The sequence below is a fragment of the Wasmannia auropunctata genome, unplaced genomic scaffold (genome assembly GCF_000956235.1).
Source record: "Wasmannia auropunctata unplaced genomic scaffold, wasmannia.A_1.0 LD336056.1, whole genome shotgun sequence".
NCBI classification, from domain to species: Eukaryota; Metazoa; Arthropoda; class Insecta; order Hymenoptera; family Formicidae; genus Wasmannia; species Wasmannia auropunctata.
This window is the reverse complement of record NW_012026834.1, coordinates 494,664-521,044: the sequence shown is the minus strand read 5'-3', so window position 1 is coordinate 521,044 and position 26,381 is coordinate 494,664. Positions and strand designations below refer to the sequence as shown.

Here is a 26,381-nt window from a genome sequence, read left to right as displayed (position 1 = left end):
TTTCGGATATCTGGACGTGGATAACGCGGCGCAGATAGCGCGGAAATAAATTTGAAGTTTATGGGGAGCGAATCTGCCTGCATTAAAATCGAATTGCAAGCTTCCGGTTTGATAAGTACCTGCTTTCTACCGATTATTAAAGCATTAATAAAGCCGCCGACTATAATTCAGATTATTCTCATTCACACATGGAATTATATAAAACAAAATTCACTTACCTTTTATCCTCGGGGACAAACGGCACGACTAATAGGACCAAATGGAGCTCGTCGCTCGACGTCGTTTCGGAGATATTGAGCAGCTAAGGGAAATTAATCGGGCGCCATCGTTATTTTGCGAGGATGGTCTGCAAGTGAGGGACTTCATGAGCCGAAGCCGGGGATTCTTAAATATCCTCGACGGGAAAAGTTCGGGGAGCGCATCGGGGTCGTGGCTATCGATCTTCGCGGGCCATCTTCCCGCAGCCGTTGCCATTAGCTCCGAAATTACCGACCATTCCCGAGATAGACAAAGACTTATGTTTATCATTTAGTCTAAATTCCCGTATTATAGACCACAATTCCGATTTAACAATAAAATAATAAAGAAATAAAATCAGCCATCTATCTGAACGGAAATAATTCTCTTCCTTTTCTCCCTCCCTGTCAGAGATACGGATGACGTGCCTTGATGCGACCTGATCTGCGCAACGAGGTAACCGCTGCTGTTCGGACGGGCGGCGTGGCGCGTGAATAAATCGACGGGCATTGTGTGGATAATTTATTTACAAGAGTAAAACATTATGTACAAGAATGCGCTTTCTCGCAAGAGAACTTGTGTGGAAAACAAGACAAGAGGTGAGATGGGTGTGAGCGGGTGGGAAACACAGTTTTTTTTTCTTCTTTATCTTTCATCTCTCGGGCTAGTCGTGGGTGTAAATCATACGAGCCGTAAAGTCGCGTGGTTTACATACATTTCTCTACTATTATCTGTACGTGTGGTGTATGTGTGTGTTATGCGTGTCTTCTGTGTCTTCCTTTAAGATTTTTTTCATTTAACACTTATGCCATAAGTAGAAAGTACTTCGCGCACGGGTGGAGAGGTCGGTTCACCCCGTCTTTTTATTACATCGCTCTTCGGTTAAACTTGCTCGTGACACATTTATTTTACACTTAACATCTCCCTCACATTATGGTCGGGAAAGGGTCGCGGGGTCGCGCGCAGTCCCAGTTTTAACTTCTCGCCATTCCTCTTCTTTCTTGGCGCGAGCACTCGCGCTTCAATTATACGCCTCTCTATCTCTCTTTGCGTCAACACTCGCGTTGTCGCTAATTCTCACGTGTTTGCGATCGCGTCACATTGGACATCGCACGGTGCGCAATTATTCAAAAAATTTCAGCGGCGACAGCGACGCGACCCTTCGAGTCCTTCTCGTATACGAAGTGTTTTCTAATTAGAGAAACCGCGAGAACTCCCGGATCCCCCTTGCGTCGCCGCTGCAATTCTTTGATAATATTGACAACGTCTTCGCGTCGTTCGTGGATATGATAAGAATTCTCGACTCTGCTCGGTCGTGCCGTCTCGTACGAAATCGTTGCTCGACGCGTATTATATGTCAACAATAAAACCGTACCGATGCTAAAGTCACGAAGCACAAAAACTAATCACTGGGCTCAAAATCAAACGAACCTCTGTGGCTATAATCAAGTGTTCGCGCGGAAATAGGAAATTTTTATCGTTATATTTCACTTCGGCGCTTACCTATGGATATAGAGTGCAAAAGAAGCTTATCACGCGAAAACAACTATGCTGGAATTGACGTCAATGGTTTTGTTTTCCTTCAGGATTATTACGATCGTTATAAACAAATCGGAATTAAATCTAGCAATATTGTGTTGCAATTGGTATCATTCCATTTATCTGACGGACGTGTTATATATAGATCGTGAAAAGTAATTAAAAATATTAAATAAAAAAAGTATTTAAAAAAAAAGCGATATGGTTAAAACGTGATACCTGTCGATACATATGTATATCGTCAATTAACAAAAATATAACACGATTGCCTGCTTGTTAAAAGAACGGTTGTTAAACACGATGTTGCAATTATTAATTTTGGACGCAAGTTCCGGTGGTGAAAATATCATTTGTGCCGACATCGCCAATTACTGGGGAAACGTTTTCGTGATGGAGTATAAGTACCTCGGTTCGCTCGGTTATCGTTACGCTATTTAACGTTTTACACGTGTACAGCCTCTCACCTGTAAATACTTCGTGTACTCGCTGCATTACAACAAACGGTATGAAAAGTCCATTCATTCTTTCGCGGCTGGGAAAAGTCGACTCGGAAATTTGTCGTGGAATTCATGGCTCCAAAGACACCGTGTAATACGACTGCCCTCCACACTCCGCTTAACCCTTAGGCACAAAGCTTCCCTTTTATTACGTAAGAAGAGCTGTCTCTTAGAGATTATCTTTGTATTTCTCACCCCAGCGGCCAAACCCACAGTTAACTTTAAGATAAACGGGATGGGGATTTTCGCTTTAGAGGAGCGAGATAACTGCGAAATAACTGAGAATATTTAAAATACGACATGCAATTAAAGTAACGTAATATGTTGCTTAATACTTTCAGATTAAAATTTTCGCCTCGAGATAAATGATTGAATTGAAGTTGAAAAGAATATTATGATTTACAATGCATTTCTATCACTTCGTACGCGATTTCGCAAAACTAATCCCGATACAATAAAATGATAAACGCGGTAGAAAACACAATAACGTCAATAACGATGAATGGTATGGTATCGCAGCGATTATCTCTCTTGAAATATTGCCATTCAAAAATCAATTAATCCGAAAAAATATATAAAATAAAATCAGTCAAATCTCTTATTAACTTATACTTTATAGACCTCACCTTTATAAACTGCACCACTCGAGGATTCCATTATACAATTTCGAAAATTATTTAATCTTTCGGCCGCTACGATGAAACTAACTGAGATCTAATCCAGGATCTGGTCTGTGCGGAAGGGTTTAGGATGTGTGGGCGATCATGGTGCGATACGTCTATCGATTTTACGAGTCTCGGGCGACCTTCGTGTACACGCACATTATCTCATCTGGCCCAGAAGGAAGGCGAGCATCACCAGGACCGTCTTCGAGTTGGGCGAGCCGGCTGCCGTGTTTCCGTGCTGCATCGCGGCCGGATGCTCACCTGAAACAGAAACAGAAAGCGCTCGTGGAATACTTCTCCTTTATTTTCAACGATCTCAATGGAACACGGAATGGAATTGTAGCGGAGATGCAGTGAGCAGGGAAGCTGTATACAGACGCAGTGGACACGTGGGAATTTAATTTTTCGCGGTTGTAATAACAACCGCAAGTAGCGCGATTCGTATCCTATAAAAAAACGAACCGTCGATTACAGGAATTTTAACCGGAAATTATTATCAATGGTGAAGTTATAATATGTGAAGCATAAATACATTATTCGACTCGGTCACTTTGTCGAATATTTATTTTACTTTTTCGCCCCGAGCTTTTGACGAGTATATATTTTAGAGAGTTTTAATTTTTCGTGGGTTTTTAGACTTTATTAAATTCGTCTGTTAGACTACGTTTCGATTTGCTCATGACAAATTTTAAAAGATTAACTTTTACCCGCTGTAGAATATTGCAATTGTAAATTTCGCACAATAGTGAATTATAAATTCAATGTACAATTTTAATTTTTCAGCCTGCTACATTTGCATATGCACATGCAACTGCCTGTGCTTTTTAAAAATAAATAAAATATACGTAGTTTCGAGGCCCTTTCCCGATATTAATTCACGATTCTATCTATTTGTAACAAACTAAAAACGTTTTCTAGCTTTTATGTACGTGAAACGTCGTAAAATCGTAAATTTCACAGTGCGGTAGTAAATGGTGTCATAATGCGCTTCTAGACCATTTGTATAGGTAGATACAGGATCCCCGGGCATAAATTGTTAAAGAACCCTCACCCGTGGAACGGCACGGGTACATATATATATATATATATTTCGGGAGGTGAAATAGTCTCAAGTTTGACGTAATTCTATGTCGGCGTCGGGGAGCCTCGGCGGATTTGCAGAATTGAGGTCAGTGTAATACAGCAATACGCCCGTACAAGGGAAAATGGCAGCGTGTTTCTCGTGCGTCGGGGCATTCGCACCCTCGATTGATTTCTTGGCGAACAGCACTGGAATTGGAACGAGCGTCGCGAGGGCGCTTTACGCCGACTTTCCTCTTTTACTTGGACCGGCGAACGGCAAACGTGAGTACGTTTTATTATCCTTCCAATAATGCCACTTTTGGGACAAAAGACTCAATCTTGAGTACGAGGCAGTAAGTAAGTATTCCGGAAGTAAGTCAAATATATAGATAAAGGTAGAAAATTTAAAAAGTTCGAAAAAATTGATTTTAAATGTAAGGGAAGGGGGGGGGGGAATAATGACAGAAGGAAAATAGTGTCACTTTAAATTTCTCCTCTTTCCCACGTCTATTTTACCACTACTTGTTAATAGAAAGACAGTTCTCAAGCATTTAATCATTTTCTGAAAAAGCAGTAAAAAGCCATCAAATATGGCTAGCGGAGAAGTTTAAAATTTTGCATTCGTAAAATCAGATAAAACCTGGATCTTTTTTGATATTTGAAGTTACATTTTCTTAATTGCTGAATCGTTGAATGAGATCTAACCTATTCTATGTCATACGATATCTTTTTCCTTTCAATTTTGATAATTTCTATGCTCATATATTAATTTTATTTCTCTCAGTAAAATTAAAAAAAAAAAGTAGCTTCTGGAACAAATAATGACAATTTTTAGTTGGGTAAATAATGCCAAGTCAAAAAGCTTTTTTAACATTTGAATATGATTTTTTTTAAATTTATTTGGGATAATATGAGATTAGTTACAAGGCAAGATCCAGAATAAATGTGATTTTTAATATGAAATACTAGCAAATACTATTATTATTGTATGTTACTACTATTATTTATAATACTACTATTATTGCAAATACTACTATTATTGTATGTTACTACTATTATTTATTAATAAATAAAAAATTGCATATGGCAGAGTATAGAAATTAATATAAATTACTTTAATTTATCAAATTGTCAAACGAAAGATTAGGAGTTGAGAATTATGTATTTTGTAATTGTCCCATAGGGTGTCACTATTTACCCATAGGGTGGGGCAAATAATGACAAATGTAGGTTTCAGTTCTTATGAAAATCTAGCCCGTATACATGACTTATGGAAACTCAAGTTTTTTGAATATTTGAAAGTGGAAAGTACTCTTTTAGTAAAAAACTATATCTTGCAAACTTGAAATTAGCTTGTAGAAGAGAGAAGAAAAAATCCGTCACTATTTGCCCTCTCTTCCTTTATAGATAAAAGTAGAAAATTTAAAAAGTCAGAAAAAATTGATAATGTATTCAACGTATCCGACTTATCGTTCAAGCTATCTTCTTATTTATATCTTTATCTCATGTTTTCTTATCGCATTTTCAATTCGAAGCTGGACCTCTCGGAATTCGCTTAATCTAAACCTTATTGTTTGACAAATCGCGCAAACGAGTGATCTGCGCGTCACGCTCGTAATGCTGCATAAAGGTGCATAAGTGATGTATTGCGCGAAAAATCAAATCAAGCGGCGTTATAGCCTTCCTCTTTTCCCGTCACTCGCCTCTCTTCTCCGTACCCACGCGATTACCGTCGATTAATATGCGTCGTGCGAATTCACGAGCTGTTACGTGCATTTTTGAAACAATCGTCCCCCGCAGTATACGTTTCTATTAACCGCGTTCATTTGTCTCCCGTTGCACGATCGGATTCGTTATTTGGTTTTATACGAACGCTTCAAATGGTGATCGTATTTGCATATGTCCCTCCCCCTTCCCCTCCATAATGCACGTGCCGAAGAGGGTTTGACATTGATGATCGAGCGATTATCTCGAGCATTAGCTTATCACAATCGATATAAGTTTAACACATTTTTTTTATCCATTTGTTATTTTATGGTAAAATTTGCAAAACACGTAAATCGCTAATAATGTAAAATTAATTTATAAAAATATTTCTCTTATTATATGAGCAAAAAAGTAATCAAATCGTTACTAATTATCGTTATTAATTAATCAAACTATAAAAATATAAAAATTTTTAGAGTGATAGTTTTGTATTTGATTAAAAGTAGAATAATCTTTCATAATAACATCTCAAAAAAGTGTAAAACATTTTTAAAGAGAGAACGCATTATATAATGTGTTAAGAGGATTTCAGGTTATTTTTTGCTGACAATAGAAATGAAGTGCGAAATTTTCAGCTTCGTCTAATTATTTCAGGCTCTCTTTGTGTGTCGCGGATCGAACGAGAATGCGTGTACTCGCAATGAGTTGCGCGACGCGAGTGACGAGGGACTCGTCGGAAATGTTCCGCGAGCGACATGGGACTGCGTAATTAACTGTGTAATTAATCGAGAATTGAAATTCAACGAAATTCGTTCAGCGATTTCACGCCGCGGCGGAACAATGGAGAGTTATTAATACATCCGCGTAACGCGCACGGCACACGGCAAAGGCGAATTCTGTCCGCGAATCTCTGCGTGCCGACGGTGGCGGCGACGGCGGCGGCAGAGAATGGGACAAAGTATAATTAGCCGAATATGCGAACTAAATGAATTTTGCATCGCCGTTTAGCGCGCGCGCTCAGCGAGAGCGGAGAAAGCGGAGAGTCGTGATTACTGCAGCAGACACGACGTGGATATAGACGCGCGGGTATACGAGATTGTCGAATCCAATGAATAATTCAGCATAAATTTCGACAAAAGGGCTCGGCCAAAACCGAGCAAATTTTTATTAGCCCTGCGCATCGCAAAGGATCCGTTTTATCGCGAGAGTGGAAATTTTCCCGGGAATTTAACGAGATACAACGTTTAAGGAGGGAGAGAACATTTAATAAATAGCTATCCTCTCGCGTATTAAATTTTCTGTCCAGCGCGCGGCGTGTGCGTTAGGCCCTTTGAAGACCAGGACCGCTGTTATACTGTTCTCCCTCTTTCACTCTCTCTTGGCGCGCCTGACGGTACGTCGTATAATTACATCCCCGCAAATGCGACCCGGCGCATTTGGCACTGGGGAGAACAGGGTGACTTCGCGCGAAATTAATGTTCTTCTAACGGGCGACGGGCGCTGAGTCCCGGGCGAAAGAAATAAGTCGGCGGGTCGTACAAATCGCGGCCGCGGGCCGCGGCGCGGCACATTCGCCTTGCCTTCTTCCTGTTATGCATATCTGAATATTTATCTTTCCGGAGTAGCCGGCGCGCGCATTCATCGAGCATGCGGAGGAGAGATGAATTCATGCACTTCGCCCGAGATAATTGCACTTCGGCCGGGGTCCGCAGCTCATTTGCACTGCCGGAAGAAATGCGCTTTTTCTTTTTTTCGACGATGAAAAAGACGGCGCTTCATTCGTATTATTTGTATCAGTTTCCGCTCGCCATCTGCCACTTCCGAAAGCCTCGGGTAGCTGCTCGTGCCCCCTCCCCTCCCCCCTAAGAATCGTCACGTCAAATTTAATGGAAAAAGTGAGCACGATATATAATGAAGTTAAAGTTAAATTTTAAATTAATTACGTCGCGAAAATACGAAAGAAATAATAGAAATCTTTTCCGATACATTTGATTAACAATAAGTAGAAGAAATATATTTTGTTCCATATTCCACATTTTATTCGAATGTCCTTTTGCACAAGAGTTTAACATTGCAAAAAATATATTAAAATTGTATGAAACACGAAAGTACTGAAGAATTAAAGTGTACTGCAATCTGAAATTAAAAGATTTCAAGTGCAGAATTGAAAGAAATTGTGCAATCCTAGTTTACATTACGACTCAAGGATTTCGTAAGGATATCTTCAAGACTCCTAAATAGATTAGATAAATAGATGAGTTTGCGTTCCCGGCACGAAGATCTGTTCATAAAGACTAGAATTGCCCGCGATACCGCGAATATGCTTCTGAAAGCGATCTTATTCCCGATGAGATTGCCAAGGCGGATTCACGGGCAGGAGTGCGGCGCGATCTCCTTTTTGTCCCCGTCTTATAGATTCCAACGGATTTCAAAAAATTGGATCGCATAGTGCTTCTCTTTGTTCTTATAATTGAATAAAGTAGAGCATTTCCACGTTGTCGATCAAACAGAAAAAAATCCTGTATTCTGTACGTTAATAATAATAATATGTGCAGGTAAAATATGCGAAATCATATAAAGTCTCATATATGGTTACGCGCTTTTAAATATATTCTGATAAATCTAATTAAATATTTGCCATAATAAAAGAATGCAATTATAATATCTCGTGGAGGTAATCGTATTATAAAATAACCCAAATTGAAAATATTTTATTTATACTTGAAATAATTTAATTGTAGAGCAAATAGAAGTCTTTTGAATACGGTTCTTTTTAATATACACGTCGCTGAATAAAGCATTTGGTCGACAACGGTAGAAACTACTTCAACTCGCGCTTAATGCCGTATTCTGATTGTCCAAAGACGGTACATTACGCTTTGCATTCCGGAAACGACGTTGCAACTTAATGATGACAGTCAGCTTCCGTAAGAATCTTAATAATGACAATATTTCTCCTTGGAGCTGCTTTAAAATACTGGTAGACATTATATATTTCTCTCGTTGCTAAGAAAAAAAAATGTTATATAAAATCCAATGCGCTCGTATCTATATAGAGTTCAACAAATTGCTTCGTTATTTTTTGCCAATAGCATATTAACGCTTTGAATAATGAAACGAATTTGTCCACGTTATTAAATGTAAAAGCTTTGTTAAAATATAATTATTAATATACTTCAAATAAGAATTGATAATTTTTATTTAAAAAATGTTTTAAAAAAAAAACATGTATACTAACGTTGCTTCTAATTATAAGCTATATAGTGATATATAAAAGTCAAGAGAGATTGAGTTCTAATAACAATTTACTCGTATATATTTGGCGGTTTTATAAATCATCTTTTTGTACTTATATGTATAAAAAGCAAATTTTTTTTCCTAATGCACAAAGTTTTTAGACTGCAATGTTTTAATTTGTTCCTTCTCCTCTAATTATATTTTCCCGATATTGTCGATTTCTGATTAGATCTTCCCTAGTTTGCACGAGCCAAGAAGATTCCATTCTATAGAAAATCAGTCATAAAATTCTAGAAATATCTCGGAAAATTAGAATTTTAGATTTGTACTACTTCCTGCCAATTATTATCTCATCGCTCGATCGCGCGATGTAATTGAATGACGGTTTCGCGGTCGGCCGTCAAATCGGGGTAAATCGTCCGGCGCCCCTCTGAATCTCTGAAGCCCGCCGATTTCTGATTCGTCCGGGGGTCGTTGCAAACGGCGAGATAACCGCGGAAGGGTAATGCGGTGTCGAAATTGGTTGCACCGAGAGGCGGTCGGCCGCACCACGGAAAATTACGGTGGTAACGACACCCGGGCGATTGCTGCTGAAACAACCGGAAAGATCCCCAGCTGTCGAAACACCGCGAAATTTCCACCGTTCAGTCCCCGCCTCCGCCGCCTCCGCCGCTGCCGCTGCCGTCGTCGCCGCCGCTCGAAAACCCCTGTAATCTTTCGCGCACGGAGCACCGCGTAATTAACGCGCGCGGCTCGATCGACCGAAAAATTTCCGGGGGTTGTGTCGGATACCGGCATGCACAATTGCGATTCAGGACGCGTAGGGAGCACCGCCATTGCGAGCATCGACCGTGCCCCCTTTTAGTTACATTATTCACACTTGTCGTTTCTTTCCTCTTTTTCTTCAAAAAACGTGGATATTGATGATAAGACGTGTCGAGGAAACAAGATTTCCTAAAAAGATATTCCAAACTTTTATATGTATAATATAAAATAGCTGTGTTATCGCACACAGTTCTTTAATACGTATGAATCATTAATTTTCTATAAATGCTATTTTCGTCTTGAGATTAATTCTAAACAGATTTTAAAATTTTGCCGCTTTTATGTTAATGTATTTTCATCGAAAATTTGTTTTCAAGGTGTATCGAAATATGAATTGCGAGCGCATATGAATGTGTATCGAAATAAAATACAATGTGATAATTGGATTTTAACAAAGCTTTGCAGCACGTTAAAAGGAACTTGGAAAGAGATAAATAAAATGGAATAAAATTCGAAAAAACTTCTTCGTGACCTTATTTCTTTTATCTCCCTAACTGTGTTGTTCCTTTTTAGTTTTCTAATGGAATTAGATTTTTAATTCTGAGAAATACCGCCGTAGGAGAAAACGGAATGCTTTGTTCGCCAACAGAAACGGCAAACCGAGAGAAACTTTACGATTCCGGCAATTTCTTTTCGTCTGCGCGCTCCGAAGAAACGTATAAGCCCCCCCCTCCCCCTCCCGCCTCGCATTTTTTCTACACACATTTCCGGCGGGAGAACGGCCTAATTCTTCACAGCACGCGTTATTACCTCGAGCTCGGAGGAATACCGGGGCGCGTTCGTATAAAAGATGCACAATCGCGAGAATGCGAGAGCGAGAAGGAATAAGCGAGGAATAAACGTAGCTCGCGGTAACAAAGGGTTTAAAGGAATCTCGTCTCGAAGGAAATCATCCCGGCGTTGTCGCGACTGTCGGATTCATATTTGAATATACGCCTCTTTCATTTTTCATGATTCGGACGAAGATACCTTTGCGTTGACGATGAATAGGATACGGCCCCAAGAATGTCGGGGAATTATGCGCACGGAATATAATAGAACGTGTTTATTGTATGGACCAGTAGAAGAATAAAAACTTTTCCGTATTTTTACTGGAGAAATGTACGAGATATTGACTAACATAAGCAGAGCAAATGATAACAAGGTAACGCAGAAATATAACAACATTAATTTGAACTTAGACCGCGTATGTGAACATAAATTTGAGAACGCCTTCTACGGTCACGGCTGGATCTTGATGGCTAATAAATTCTATATGAATTTTTAAATCAGCCATTCATTATTCAGCCATTTAAACTGCGCGCCGAGTCAACGTCGGGCTTGTAACTCAATCATTATAGCTGAAGCTGGAATAGCGAGATCACAATTGATCTTTAATTCTTAATGAATCGATGCTTATAAACATCTTAAAGTGCTGCAAAAAATATAAATATATATAACTCTGTTCATATAGTCGCTATATCTCAGCGCGGCGGGTTTCCTCACCGAAATTTCGGCTCGAGAAAGAAATTCGTTGGGAGGAGGATGATCCATTTCCGCGTGATCGCTAATGAATTGCGGTAAACTGGGGCGACGTGGGATAAGCGCGATGACGATGTTTAAGCAGAACTCTGGGGTATCCCATTGCGAAAGTTACCGACCGCACGGCCAGAACGGCAACTAGACACTTAAGCAACTCGGCGCAGCGCCTGAAACTGGGTTACATGACTTACATCCGTCATAGGAGTTTGCGCTAACGTTACGAGGCACGTTGCACAGGCGGCACAGAGTGCGCGACTGACAGACGGAGCAGCGGCGGCAGTCCCTTAAATGCATCACAGTCCGCCGGCATGTTGCATCGCTCATCGGTCGGAACACCCCAAATTCCTTCGGCGACCTCCACACTCCGTCTACTCAAACGTAATCGGACAATATTCGTTCGAACGGCGCGATCAAACATTTGTGCGCCGTCGATGCGCGAAATACATTTCGCGTTTGATCGCGGCATTGCGCGCGCGACGCACTTCTCGCAAATATTGGCCGAACGTGTGCGCGTCGCATTCGCGATGGGGCACTCTCGATGCACCCGCGAGCAAATAGCGCCGCGCGCTTTATGAAAATCAGTTAATTCTAAAAAATAAATAAACTCGATTGGGAGGAGGCGAAGGAGAGGGGGGGGGGAGGGGAAAGGGAGCCGCTTGTACACTCGTACAAGCGCGAACCTCTTGCAATTCGCGAGGGAATGACGACATTCGGCCTGGTTCATTCTTTGCGGAATGTTCGGACTTTTTCTCTCGCCGTAACGTGGAATTTTGTCGGAACTGCACGTGTTTGCTGCAACTCGGCCGCTTCGCTCGCGAAAATGTTTTCCCAGCTTCAAACATTACGCAAGGCTTTATTTTGACAAAATTATTAAATCTATCGAGGCGCGAGTTTCGACGGGCGAGCGATACCAGAAAATGTCTGAAAGATGGCGACTCCGATAATTGAATAATATACTTTCCGCGGTGCAGTGTCCTTCGTAATAATGTTCAGTGCAAAGTAATCAGCGCAATAATAATTGGGAAACAATGTTATTTGTCATAATCGACGTTCTCGGAGGGAATCGCTGCAGAACCATAATATTTCGCGCCGATGTCGTATAATAAATCATTTCGATTACATTTTGTTTCGCCGAATGTAACACGGGGTGGGATTTTATTTCCAGTCGATGATCGATTTGCACGCCGACCGGCCGGCCGGCCGGCGTGGCGCGGCGCGGCGCGGTCGCGCGATTTATCGCCGACAATAATTACACCGCGGAATTACGGCGCATTACGCCCGAGTGCAGTAAACGAAACGACGCGGGCGTCGAAAACGCATTTTGGATTCATCTGCGGAAAACACGCGCGCGCCCCAGCACGAGTGATAAGGGGAAACGTGAATTAAATGCGCGATACGACAATCGCGGCTTAAGCGGGGCTTGGCACAATTACTTTAGATAATTGTGTATCTCGGCGGCGCGCAACGAGTCATTTAGATACCGGGATCGCCGCCGGACGAAGAGAAGAATGATAAATTCGTGATAATGTTCGTACACGCGCGCGAGTATAAAGACTTTAGGACAGTTCAAAGAGCGTGTTACGTTTAAAGTTATATCAAGTTGTCTAAAAAAATTATTTTTAATTACTGAGACATTGAAAAATCTAAATTAAATAATGTAACTGAAAATTTAAATTTCATATTAATGTAATATAATTGTTTTAATTTCATATTAATGTAATATAATTGTTTTAATTTCATATTAATGTAATATAATTGTTTCAATTTTAATTTTAATTTTATTTAAGCAAATCGAAGTCGAGTACGCACAAAAATTAATAATATTTTACTATAATATTAAAAATTTTTATATAAAATTTAAATAGTAATGTAAAATTTTTAAATTTATAATTTCGCTTCTATTCCGAATGTTACGTTTCACTCAAAAATCTGTTTCATTATTGAGTTTGAAAATGTTTGGCCAACACTGATTTTAAGCTTGATCGGAAACCAGCTCTGTTAATTCCCGCTTTTAATTTTGGGGGAAACCGCGTGACTCCGCAACATGTTAACATCAATGTCGTTTAATTTAATTTTATGTTTCGGGCGGCATGTAAAGCGGTTTTAAACGATCACGAATTGGTCACAGGATGCTTTAACTGCAGCAATTCGACGTGTGAAACTGTTTTCGAAACATCACAAGCTTTTCAAACTGCCATGGAATCATGTCCTGTTCCTTTTTTTAATGCTAAAAGCGAGATTTTTGCGGTAGAATCCGACGCTTTGTACGAATCGACGGCTACATCGGGTTCCTTTTACCGCGTTTACACACGCGCGGGGGATCTTTATCTATGATTAATGGAAACTGCTGAAATAAATATCGGAAAAGCAATCAGGTGCCCTCCCCATTTTCCTCCTCTCCTTCATCTCGAAAATGGAATAAATAGAAGACGATTTCCCTTTGCCGAATCGCTCGAACGGGATATATCAGTTCCCGGTCGAATTATGGTTTCGGTACCGAGTGCAGTCGAGAGCAGTGCGCAGCCTATTTCAGTAGAGTGTGTGAGAGAGAGAGATAGAGAGAGAAGGGGGGCGGGAGAGAAAGAACGGACGATAATAGACTACGCTAATGACCAACTAGACAAGCGCTCCTCCGATTCATCTCCAGCCGCGAACGCGATCGCGGTTTGGCAGTTTGCCGCTGTGCAAGTGCACTTGACCTGATTTGAGAACGCCGCGATCGTCGTGGCGCCGATATGGAAAAAAGGGCAGAGGGGGGAGGGCGACAGAAAATCGATCGGCGGGAGCTTCTTCGTCTCATGCCGGTCGCTCGGCTTTTAATGGATTCGCTCGAATGGAGAGAATATCGACAGGAATTAGCCTCTCCACCTCGCCGTCACGGTGAATGCTTGATATTGCGGAATTAACCCGCTAGCTTGGAGCCGTCGCTTTTCGGAGGCGAGAGACCCGAGATTGAATCTTAGAGGCTCCCGTCTCGGAAAATAATAATTGAAGTTGTCGCGAAGCGCAAAACAATAATGATGTAATTGAATTGCTGTTAATTGAAACTCACAAACATGCGAAATTGCAGCCGTAATTTTCAATTGAGACAAGACGAAATACAGTAAGATATTATATTTAGATAATATTTATGGATTATACAATATTTTTAGAAAATATACATAATAAGACATACTCAAGTCATACATATATTTCTTTTTATTGATATTATATTGAGAAATAGCATAATTAGGCTATTTCTCAATATAATATCAATAAAAAGAAATATATGTATGACTTGAGTATGTCTTATTATGTATATTTTCTAAAAATATTGTATAATCCATAAATATTATCTAAATATAATATCTTACTGTATTTCGTTACTATAATTAATGTAATCCATCTTTTTAGTGTTACAGTATTTAACGTGTTTAAAGTTAGGGAGAAGAGTTTCTTTATCAGCTAAAATCCTTGTTAAATCAACTTTTTACTATGTTAAATCTCATAAATCTTGGTCTTGGGGCTTCTGAAGTTAATAGACTCTGAGATTTCATCTTGCTGGAGAATTAATAGAAAATAACGCTGCGCGGAATATTATACGAGAGAATTTAATTCTGCAATATTGACAAGTCGGGGAGGGGACAAATATTTACTATGCGAGTACCTGGATGAATTATTTTGATGTGAACTCAACCGAATGAATTAAATGTGACAAATTAGTTACGTCGCGTACGCGTAGAGAGAATTGATGAAAAGAAAATATTATATGCACAAAATATAATACTCGTATACAGATATTCGTGTTAATTTCATGAAAATTCAGAGAGAATTTAATTATTTATGATACATATATTTATATGAGTTAGATATAAATTAAATATCATATATATATGTGTGTGTGTGTGTGTGTGTGTGTGTGTGTGTGTGTGTGTGTGTGTGTGTGTGTGTGTGTGTGTATGTGTGTGTGTGTGTATAAAAACATATAATTAAAAAATATAATGAAGAAAACTTTGTACACTTGCACAACGTGATTTAACGGTTTGAACATTTATCACTTTAAATTTAAGTTTGCAGAGCTGGAGTTTTGTATCGCCTTAATTCTGATTAGGATAATAATCCTAACTTTCCCGAGTCTCCCGAGTTGCACTCGAAATCACCGCGTGAATTTTCGCTGTGTACGGCTAAAACGCAGGAACGAAAGTACGGAAAGTACGGAGAGGGTACGCATTACTTTAGATTTCTGCGGTAATATACATTCGCGCGGGGAAGTGAGATATACGTTATATACAATAACGCGCGCGGTGCTGTAAGATTTCATTAAAGATCGTGACGTCTATTTTCCCCATTTATCCATTGTAACGATGCTCTCGTTTGTTTCGTGATGGGCCGCGTTCTCTTGTAGCCTCTATATCGCGGTTAGCACGGCTAAAACATAATTCGATCTATCGCAACGTCCCAGTTATGGCGCAAATCCAGCATCCAGCGTCTCGTTTTTCCGCAGCAATTTTCCTCTTCATTTTTGACTGACGACAAAAGATATAAAGATAGAAACGTCAATATCATTCGCCTAGTTTCGTTGCAGATTTTTTTCACGATGCTCCAGGCATAATTCGAACTCTCAGTCCGCTTTTCACTCACTAAATGTAAAATAAATTGAACATACACGACGTTTTAATTTTTTACATTAATTCTAATATTTAAATTAGACAACGGCAAGTTAAAGATTTATCTAATGTTACCTAAACGTTAAGTTTCACTAGTTATTTTCTTTTAATCTTACAGCTTTTTCCTTAAAAATTATTTATGGCTCAATTTTAAAGCGATTTCCATGTTTCTGAATTTGGATTTCGATTCTTAATTAAAAAATATATGCGAAACCGCGCAGCGAGGATAATGAAACTCGAGTACGTTGCAAGTAACGTTATAATAAAGCAAATTTTCATTTATTTTTCATCTTCATATATGATAAAATGGTGGGGTATGTCTGTTATTCGTGCGTAAATTAAAATGCACCAGCGCAACGCGATTGCGTTGTACATTTCATTAAAATTAAAAAACGCATCTCTTGTTTCTGTCACGTACACCTTCGTAAATCTGAATACGATTGACTATAAATTATTATCTCTGACGTACGATGCTGTATCGCGCGATGTATACGAAGCATCAAACGGCGTTACAAATTTTGGTATTAGAGTGCGACGTGGAAGGTTGGACTTTAGAAGAAAAAAAAACCAAGCGTTGAATTAGAAAGTATCTTTTGAATCTGCGAGAAGAATCGCGAAGTGCATTTTCGTGTTTCTTAAAGAAAGGAATTTATATTGTATCGGCGAGCGCGTTTCGAGAATGGAGATATCGGCGGCAAAAGGTGCAGGGTGCTATCGGCACTGTACGGCTATTTTGCCGGCCGATATTCTCGCGCCGCGCTACCACAATTTGGATCGGCTCAGCATTTTTACAAGTGCCATAAATGAAAAGTCCATAAATTGGACGACCGATCTCGCCGCGATTTTATATAAACGTAACCCGTTTCGCCGCATGTATTTATGGGGCCACATTTATGCCGCCGCACTTGGTATTTCCGTGGGGTTAATTCGGTCATAAATATACGTAGACGCCTCTACAGCGATAATCGGTATCCCTTACGCGCGTATATGTGTTTGCCGGACATATATTGCTCACATGTGCCGAGCGCATGTGCGCGCGGGATATTCCAATGAACGTGAATGGCAAACTGAAATTGCGCCCTACGAAGCGTGCAGATATAAAACGTATAAAATAAACGTAAAAATTTTTATTTTCTCGGAGTGAGGCTCTGTATTTTTCTGTTTCTATAATTATGCTGTTACTGCGAATTTTTCAAGAAAAATAAAACGTAAACAGTAAAAATATGAAATATAAACGGCAGAACAGTAAAAATATAAAATACAAAATATAAGAATATAAAAAAATATATTTAAAAAATGTATCATAAGCATATATGAATTTTAAAAACTTAAATAACAAAATAGAAAAACAATTTTGATAAATTTAAATTGATCAAAATGTTATTCTGTAAAAATTATCAAAAAAAAAAACAGATTTATGATCAAAAATATTAAGATTAACATAAAGAAAATATACATTGCAATATTTCTAACACTCTCTCATCTACTCGTACAATTACTTGGATATATAATTGGAATTAAAGACAGAGATGTTAAATATAACCGTAAGAATTACTAAGACCCTCAAAGCTACGCGTGTAATGCTCGTTATGGTGCGTTACCGAGCTTACACGGCAAACATAAATGGTAAGCATGGGATTACGATATGCAGGTCTGTATTTACGCTGATATTAACACTAGCCCCCATTCATCCCAATAAGCGCCGTTAATGCACTTTGAGACTTGCGAAAATCTGTGCTACATAATGGATGGATACGTCGACTCGCACGTTATAACGTTTGTACGTCAAATAACCCGGTGATTTAATCGTGAATTTGCATTCGCCTGGTTAATAGACGTTTTGCAATTGTTGATTTATGATAATAGCAATGGGCGCCAGTGTAACATAATTCGCATAAGTAATTTAATTCTCGAATAAGCGTCAAATTCGGAATTCTAGGATTAGTATCCCGTGAGATTTTACCGAGGTAACTGGACGTCTCAAAGAGAGTCATACATGTATATATAGTATATTATATACATGTATATTTAGTATATTATATAAATAAAAATATGTAAAAGAATTTTATTATATAAATAAAATTCTAATGGTATACAATATTTTTTTAAATCTTATTAAATTTTATTTATGTTCTAGAAATATAAATTACATGGGCTGAAAAGTTTCCAGAAATTGGATACAAGATGGTACCATGTACAAAAATTAATCTTATAGCTGTCGAATTTATTCCTCCAAACCTCCGCTGTCAAAATTTCGTGACATTTCACCGAATAGTTTGTGAATTACAGTCATTTATTGAACAAGTCAATTTTTGAGTTTTTAAAAAAATGGAAAAAACCAAAATTCGTGCAGTGATCAAATATTGATATTTGATCACTGCACGAATTTCGATTTTTTCCATTTTTATAGTAGTATTTCTATATTATTCCAGCCATTTTAGTTCATATCATTTTGCGAAGATATTTCAATCGCTATATTCTCTCTGTCTTTAAAGCACTTTTGATTATTATATTGAAGATTGAAGCAACATGAGATCGATAATTGCACGGCTCTCTAAATCCGGCACTAATTTCGAGAACGATAATCTTCATGAGAAATCTCATGGTACTGGCGGGGGGATTTTCGTTTCACGGCAGTAAGATCGCGGAAATTAAGTCGCTCAGAGAATTATGCAAATTACGGATTATCGGCAGAGTATGCCGATGTGATATTATCGTTTCACGTTCGAACAGGCCAGCTGGCCAATTTGTGATATTTGAAATTGAAATAGAGCGTTCCACCTTTAATCGATGCGACTGCAGCGGCCCCCTTTCTTGCTCGTCTGTTAATGTTGGACGATCGAAAACGAATCAATTCGCATTTGGGAGTTTATTGGCGTCTTTCAAATCTCTCCCTATGTCATCCATAGTCACGGGCAATCGATGATCAGACAATAAAGGCATTTAAAAAATGTGGCAAACACGTCTGAAAAATGTGAAAGGCTTCTCTATTATTGCTTGTAACGGTTAGACTTTTTTTTCATTAGTCTAGGTTATTTTTTTTCTGCGCGAATTAAATTACTTAAAGTTACTTAAAGAACAACGTACTCAAGAGTTCGCAGATTTTTCCTGAGAAATTTTTCAAAAACCTGAGACGCAAATCCCACGACACAAAGGTTTAATATGCTATCATTCCATTTTGGGCCTGTATTATGTTGCAAACTAGTTAAATTAACGTAAACTTTATTTGTATTTACTCTCGGCTGTTGCCAACTGTTGTCGATGGTTAGCGACAAAACGGCGGAAGTGCGCTCCTTACAGAGAGGTCGTTCCTAATTACTAAAACATCACGTGCCAACCGCAGTTATGCTGCTAGCTTTGTTCTGTGCAAACGAACACAATTGCGGTCTGGCGCCCTTGGATATTTTTATAATATTTAAACTATTCACACGGTTTTGCCGCATTTTCGTACGCGGTATATTTTCTATTTACGATTAATGTAATTTATTTATAATTGTGTAATTATTAAAATGTGGAAAAGTGTTCGTTAGAGAATTGCGACGCGATAAATATTACATTTCGCCCTCTCGTGCTACAACGGAAATTTTTCAGCGTTCTTCGTATCATTTTAGAACAAAGCGAAAATTTTTCATTTCATAGATTCACGAGAGAACGTTAAAAACTTCTCGTTATAACGCACGATGTTATAAATTATTTAATAATCATTTATCTTCCATTCTGAAGAACGGCAAAAAAAAAACAAAATCCTACTACTCTTCTACGGCTTCAATCTTCAACGTCATTCACTTTCTTGCGCTGCACGTTCAAAAATGACTTTCGAATGCACCGTATTCGATCAACAGAGAAAGAGAGAGAGAGGGGGGGGGAATAATAACATCGATTTTATTCGCGTTTCGCGGTACTATTTTGCGAAATTTCACGACTGAGACGTGTTTTATTACTCGATAACCGACTTTGGGTTCGAGACGTGTGTAAACGTCTCGACGGTGTACGTGCGGCGTACGTGCGGCCGCTGTTGAAATGTTCCATAAATCAAGACGATCTTGACTCGCTGCAAGTATTCCATAAATCAAAAGGATCTTGGCTTAGTTCGCGAGTAACAGCGAGCGCGGTGGCGGTTTACGTATTCTTTGTTGCGTATCAGTGCTCGCGCTCTATTTTGTTTAGCGGCGGTGTGTCCCGCGCCAGTAAAACTCTATAGGAAATCGATAACCCGTCCGAAGTTTCTTCGGCGCCAAAGTAGGGCTAGACAGCTTTCGAACGAATGCTCGAAAGATGATGCTTATCCTTCTGCCCGGAATACCGGCTATTATGACTGCTAAAGTTTTTACTCAAACTGTGTTCTGAATTATCCCATTCCAAATGACCAAAGACCAAGAATTGATTGAAAAGTGCGACAGCTCCTCAAAAAATGAATGAAACTCGTGTTTTTCTGGAATAGCGGTCATTATGATGGGGGTATTCTATGTAACCGGGTATCCAGGAGTGTTCCGGGTAGAGAGTTATATTGAGATTACACACGGAAGGATCTATGAAAGATCAAGACAAAATCGGTACATTACTCTCTAAAAGTAAATCAATGAAATCATTACTGATTTTTAGAGTATATATCATTTTCCAATGGCATACTTTGAACTGTAATAAACAGTGACTATTTCAATGTTGTTTCAGTGATAATATATGATTTAATAGTAAATATCATTGAAAGATAGTGAGTTTCACTGTCAAACAGTTTTGAAAACTAAAATTCATTGTTTTTCAGTGATATTCACTGTTTGAATCAGCACATTATCACTGAAACAACATTGAAATAGTCACTGCTTATCACAGTTCAAAGTATGCCATTGGAAAATGATATACACTGAAAATCAGTGATGATTCCACTGATTCACTTTTAGAGAGTAAAAGTAAACTATTAATAACAGTTAATGTCTCTTTTTAAAATAAATTTGGTTATGACGTGCCTGTAAAATAATTCCCTTATTTTTTCGATTTATGTTCATTTGACGTATGCATGTTGAAAGTATTTTCGAGTATTACTCTCTTGCATTCGCTTATAAAATATTTAATCCTGGAAAGAGATGAAATGAGGTCAAAAACGCAGATCTCGCATACTAAAAAATATTTGAGAAGGAAAAGAAAGAGAAAATGAAATAATATGTTTAAATATTAATTGTTCTTTCCTAAGCGTTTGATATACGATTATAGATAACTAGTTTCTTTTCATTTGACACAATTACATACAGAATATATAAACATCTTATTCCGATCTTCATTTTCCATAGGATAAGAACATCATGAAGGAATTTGGATGGAAAAGCATTATATGCTAAAAATATTACTACTTTATTTGTTAGTTCTACTTCTTTCGCTTTTATTTTCTAATATTTATCTAAGCGATGGACTCAAAAATTTAATCAACGATAATGCACTTAATATTAAAATTGCTCACACAAATAATGTTATTAATATATTATATACTTATGGTATTCCAAATTTCTTAAAAATTTTATCTGTGTATATAGAAGATCGTGGCTCGGTAAAAAGTATAAAAGATGATAACATCTTTACCAGATTTGGAGACGTAATATTTTCTTCGCGAAAAATCACTCTATCATCGTTTATCACTTTTTACTAAGCTCACGCGAAAATAAGTAATCGCTCTGGCCGTGATGTATTTTCTATCATTTTTATTATTCATATCTCGCGAGATTGCCCTATAAATTTCAAGCGACTGATATATTTCGCAATTAGTAAATATTCTATCGCATAATAAAATGTCAAAATATGCCAATAAACAATGCGTCAACGTAATGAGTTTTATTTTACAAGTACAAAGTGCGTTGCGTGGGCATCCTCGTGTGCCAGAACAGACAATTACGCATGATAATCCAGGCTTAAATATTAACATCTCTCTTTTAGCCTATCCATTTTAAAGCAATACGTCTGTTTAATACATGTTTCACAGAGATCCATTATCCGTATGAATCAAAATAAAGAATAAAGGAAATTGACTAACCGATGCGAAACGCAGAGTTCAAAACATCAATACATTGATTTATAGCATATAAACATATTCGAATTATAATACGCGTGCAAAATTAAATATAATTAATACTTCAGTTATTCTGAATACTAAATATAATTAATACTTTAATAATATTACGCGTACAAAATAATTATAACGAGATTATTACTATATAAATTACTTATTTCGTGGTTATTTCTACGGTTGCGTCGACCAATGTTTTCCCATCACCTCTTCCTCTCAGGCTCCTTTGTTGTAGTAAACAATATTTACTTTGAAAAATTCATTTTTTAATTACGATTGCGCGCGCATTAATCACGAGAATGTGACGATCGCGCGACACTTCGAACGGTACTTCCGATATTAGCGATTATTTATCATTATAATGAACGGTTGATATATCGCACTGTTTCCGGTCATTTAAACAATCAAATCGACAATTCGAATACATTATTCTACGGCGCCTTTAAAAGATGAATAAACAGCGCGAAATATCTGCTTTAAGATACAACATATGTTAAGGTTGCCGCTACGAGACATGCTCGCGAGTCGTTAATCCTGGAAGTTAGTTGATCGCGCGGATTAATAATAGCATTTGGAGTCTTACGGTACTTGTCGTGGTCGCGTTTCGAGAGATAATACGACGACACACGAAGCTATTTATCTGCCCGCTCGAGTCACGGCGCGCGAATGATAGCGCGGTGATCTAGTGCCGCAGTACGTTGAAGGAACACAAACACCATCAACGGCCGCGTGATGTAGCACCTATTTGTCGCCGGTACGAAAACACATGCAGGGTTTAATACGCAATAAAATAAATACGTCACTATTCTGTTCTTTGCGTTTCAAACTGATTGTGATAATCTGCGGCTATCTGCGCCCATTAAATTCGAAATCGAACGCTGATTTGGAAGAATAAAATTTACTTTGATCGAGAAAGTATCAATGTACATTAATTTATTATTACTTTCTATGAAAATTTTAACATTTCGAGAGAAATGAAATTATGCGATTTTAATAAATCAAGAATTTTTTCCTTGTGATTTTAATAAATCAAGAAAAAAATGGAATTAAACCGCCGCGAAAAATGAGGGGACTCATTCTATTCCCTTGATTTATTAAAATCACAATTTCACTTCTCTCGAGATGTAAAAATTTGAAAGAGAAAAATGATAATAACGAATATTATATAATTTTCATTTTCCAATTACAAGTCGAATCGTCAAATTTAAATTTAGTATTAATTTAATCTCTTTTAAGTGAAGTGAGCGAATCACACTAATTTTCATATAAATAAGAATTAAATGAATTCTTAAATGTAACAATTAAAATTTGCTTCTGCAATCAACTTGTTCCAATTGTTATAGTGTATTTGATATGCAGCATTTAATGCAGATAAAATCAGAGCTGTAAACATTATTTCGCAAGCGTGAAAATCAGTAATAGATTGATACGCGTAAAATTAAAAACATGTCAAGTTATATAATTTCATTTACATCAAGAAATTTTTGCGATTAAACTTTTCAGAAAAAATAACCTCTATCACACAAAGTATTATTTTTGGTAGCGATGAATCGTCCTGTAATCAGCTTAACCACAGGAGTTTTCAATGCCGTCTGCATAAGAGCAGATCCGCGATTCAATGGGAAAATTTCCGATCCGTTCTTTTCACGCGCGATTTTTAGAGTGTGATCGCACGAGCGGGCGCGCGGAGGCGCCAACAGTGCGGATGCTCCTGGGAAATCGGCAGGATATCGAGAGCAAGACCGAGTAAACAAGCTACCATTGAATGACAGCCGGGAGAAATTAGCGAAGTTGCGCGAAGATTTAAATAAAGCATCCGCGAAGAAAATAAAGGGACACGAACTTTCGTCCTCGCTATCCCCGTCGATTTCTTTTCACCGGAAAGATCCTTCCTCTTTTTTTTTTTTTAAGAAAGCGAAGAAATAAATCTTGGAACTTTCTTAATGGAAAAGTGAAAAAAGATTAGAAGGGTCGTGATAACGTTAAAGATAGCCAAGTACGCACAAGGCGCTCGCTGCGGTCTGAGAGCTTATCCTCTGCGTAGTTTATGAAACTTTTTTTAAACTTTGGAAGGTGCGAAATGCTGTTTCTATTTTTTCTTTTGGAAAAAAGGTGCATAAGAGCCGTAGAATATAAATAATTTTTATATTCTCTCCATGTCATTCTAAATAATTAATCGAAACTCTTCTTTAAATAAAAAATATAATAGAAAAGAATATAGAAAAAGGGAGTTCTTTATCTAGCTATTTTTAAAATGTTGAGAATATTACAAAAAATTGCAACGATTTCATTAATCAAGAGGAAAGAAAGAGAGATAAGTATATAGGTTTATGGTCTTTCTTTGCTTCTCTTTCAATTTCCTTTTAGTATTTTTATAAAACAGAAGCGAAGCTAAGTGAAGTAAATGAATAATAATTATTTGAAATACATTCAATAAAATAAATAGATAAAAGAGGCGTGATTATATACCGAATTATTAATAGTTTAACGCACTTTAATGAGGAAGAAGTTGCGCGATCAAAATAAAGATAGATTATATATCGAAGGGTCGGCGGGTGATTTCGTTTCTAATTTACGGGACGGGACACAAAGATGCAGCGATTTCGCCGTCATTTCTTTTTCCTCTCGCAAGGAAAGCGGACACCTGGAAAACGACTGCGCGGGCGAATCCCCGCGGGGATGAACAGCGGGATATCGAAATCAAATCAGTGCCGAGTAGACAAGACGCGAGGCGAGGCGAGCACGTAGCGAGGAGGAGAGAGCACGGAGGAGATCCACACGGGTGGTTCTGCGAGTCGCATACACACATCCGCGGGGGTAACTTCGTGACGAGGGGGACTCGCGTCTCGAATCTCGAATTATATTATGAGAGAACCCACTCGGTTCCCATCCTCCGTGCGTCGCCCGCTCGTCCCCTTCTATAATGGCAGCTGCCCCGCGCGCGCGGAATTTCGCCCTTTACTTCCTTCCCTCCGTTCCCTCCACCTCGACCCGTCTGTTCCGCATCTGGACCAATTATGCGGATGGCGGTGTACGTGGGGATTTCGATTCACCGCCGATGGCTCGCGCGCCCCCGATATGAGCGATTTTACCTGGGGAATCCGGGAATTGGTGAAATTAACGCGACTCGATCCCCGTTGAATGCCAGGCTCTTCAGGCGGGAACTTCGGTTGCCGTATACGTAATTGAAATCGGTATTGAAAGCTTACGGTTTTTCTCCCGTATTTGTAATCTTATGTATATCAAATTAACGATTATATTGTATGTTTCGAGGGATGTTTACTTATTTACCATTCCAACTTCTTTATTCCTTAAAATTGCAACGTCACGCGTTATACATAATTTAACATGCTCTCTCCGGTCTTCTGCAGTCGACAATGCGTCTCCCGAGTCAGAAAATTTCGCATTCCCTTCGGTTCGATTAATGGAAGCTGCAGGATCGCCTTTTCGGTTCGGAAAAAGTTTCCGCATCGGGTTCAGCTTCGCCGAGGATCATCGGCGAAATTAGCGGAGATTGAAGTTTTCGAAGCGAATCTTCTCCATCCACGTGCCCGGCGCCATAACCGCCCGTTCGCAATTTTTCGCTAAATTTGTCCCGACTATTCCGGCGAGACGCCGCGAATCCTTTTCCCTCTAGCCACCGTAATTTCTAAGACAAATCTCGAAATTACCTTCCTGGCACGAATCAACGCCTTTTGTTAGGCGAACAGTCCTTACACTCGAGCTCGAGCTGAACGAGCGAATTCACAAGTGCGACAGTAAAATTATAACCCTCTGATTGTGAGATGCACTTTGGGACTTAAGATGACCCTGTACAGTTCACGTAACTTTCGTATTGCTTAGAGAAAGTTTTATACCATAAATCAAATTATTGTACACACAAATGGTAGAGATAGACAGATAGATAGATAGATAAAGCATTTATTATTGTTCTTATAGGACAAGCTTTCTAAGAACAAAATTACAGAAAAGAGAAGAATAAAGATACTTAAATATAAAAAAAGCACATTTAAAAAAATAAAAGAAAAAAGAGAGAAGAAATGCAATACATAACATCGATAAGCATATTTATATATAATAAAAGAAAAGTAAGAAATAAAAAATGAAAAAGAATAATTAATGTATAGAGATAAAAAAAAACGCTGGCGCATAGAAGATTAGAATTTCCGTTAACTCGCACGAAAATAAGGAAAAATAACAGAATTAGAGAAAAGAAAAATACAATTAATAATTACAGAAAGTAAAAACAGAAGGTGAATAGCGCATGTTAGTCGAGAGAGGCAAAGTCGCTGCAGATAACAGAAAGAGAGAGAGAGAGAAATTTACTTTTGTTATCCTATTGAATTATACCATGTATAATTTTTAAACAAAAGGGCTTTCTAATTTGATTCCC

At 38.3% G+C, this 26,381-nt stretch overlaps 1 protein-coding gene across 1 annotated transcript in view; it reads right to left on the bottom strand.

Moving 5' to 3' along the window:
* Positions 1 to 746: 746 nt before the first annotated feature.
* The window catches only part of LOC105450747 (lachesin-like), a 160,153-nt gene continuing 134,518 nt past the window's right edge, over positions 747 to 26,381 (bottom strand). The window contains exon 4 of the mRNA XM_011690733.1: positions 747 to 3,199. Within this exon, the coding sequence (XP_011689035.1) occupies positions 3,096 to 3,199 (104 nt within the window). The 3' untranslated portion in view covers positions 747 to 3,095. The remainder of the gene's footprint in view (positions 3,200 to 26,381) is intronic.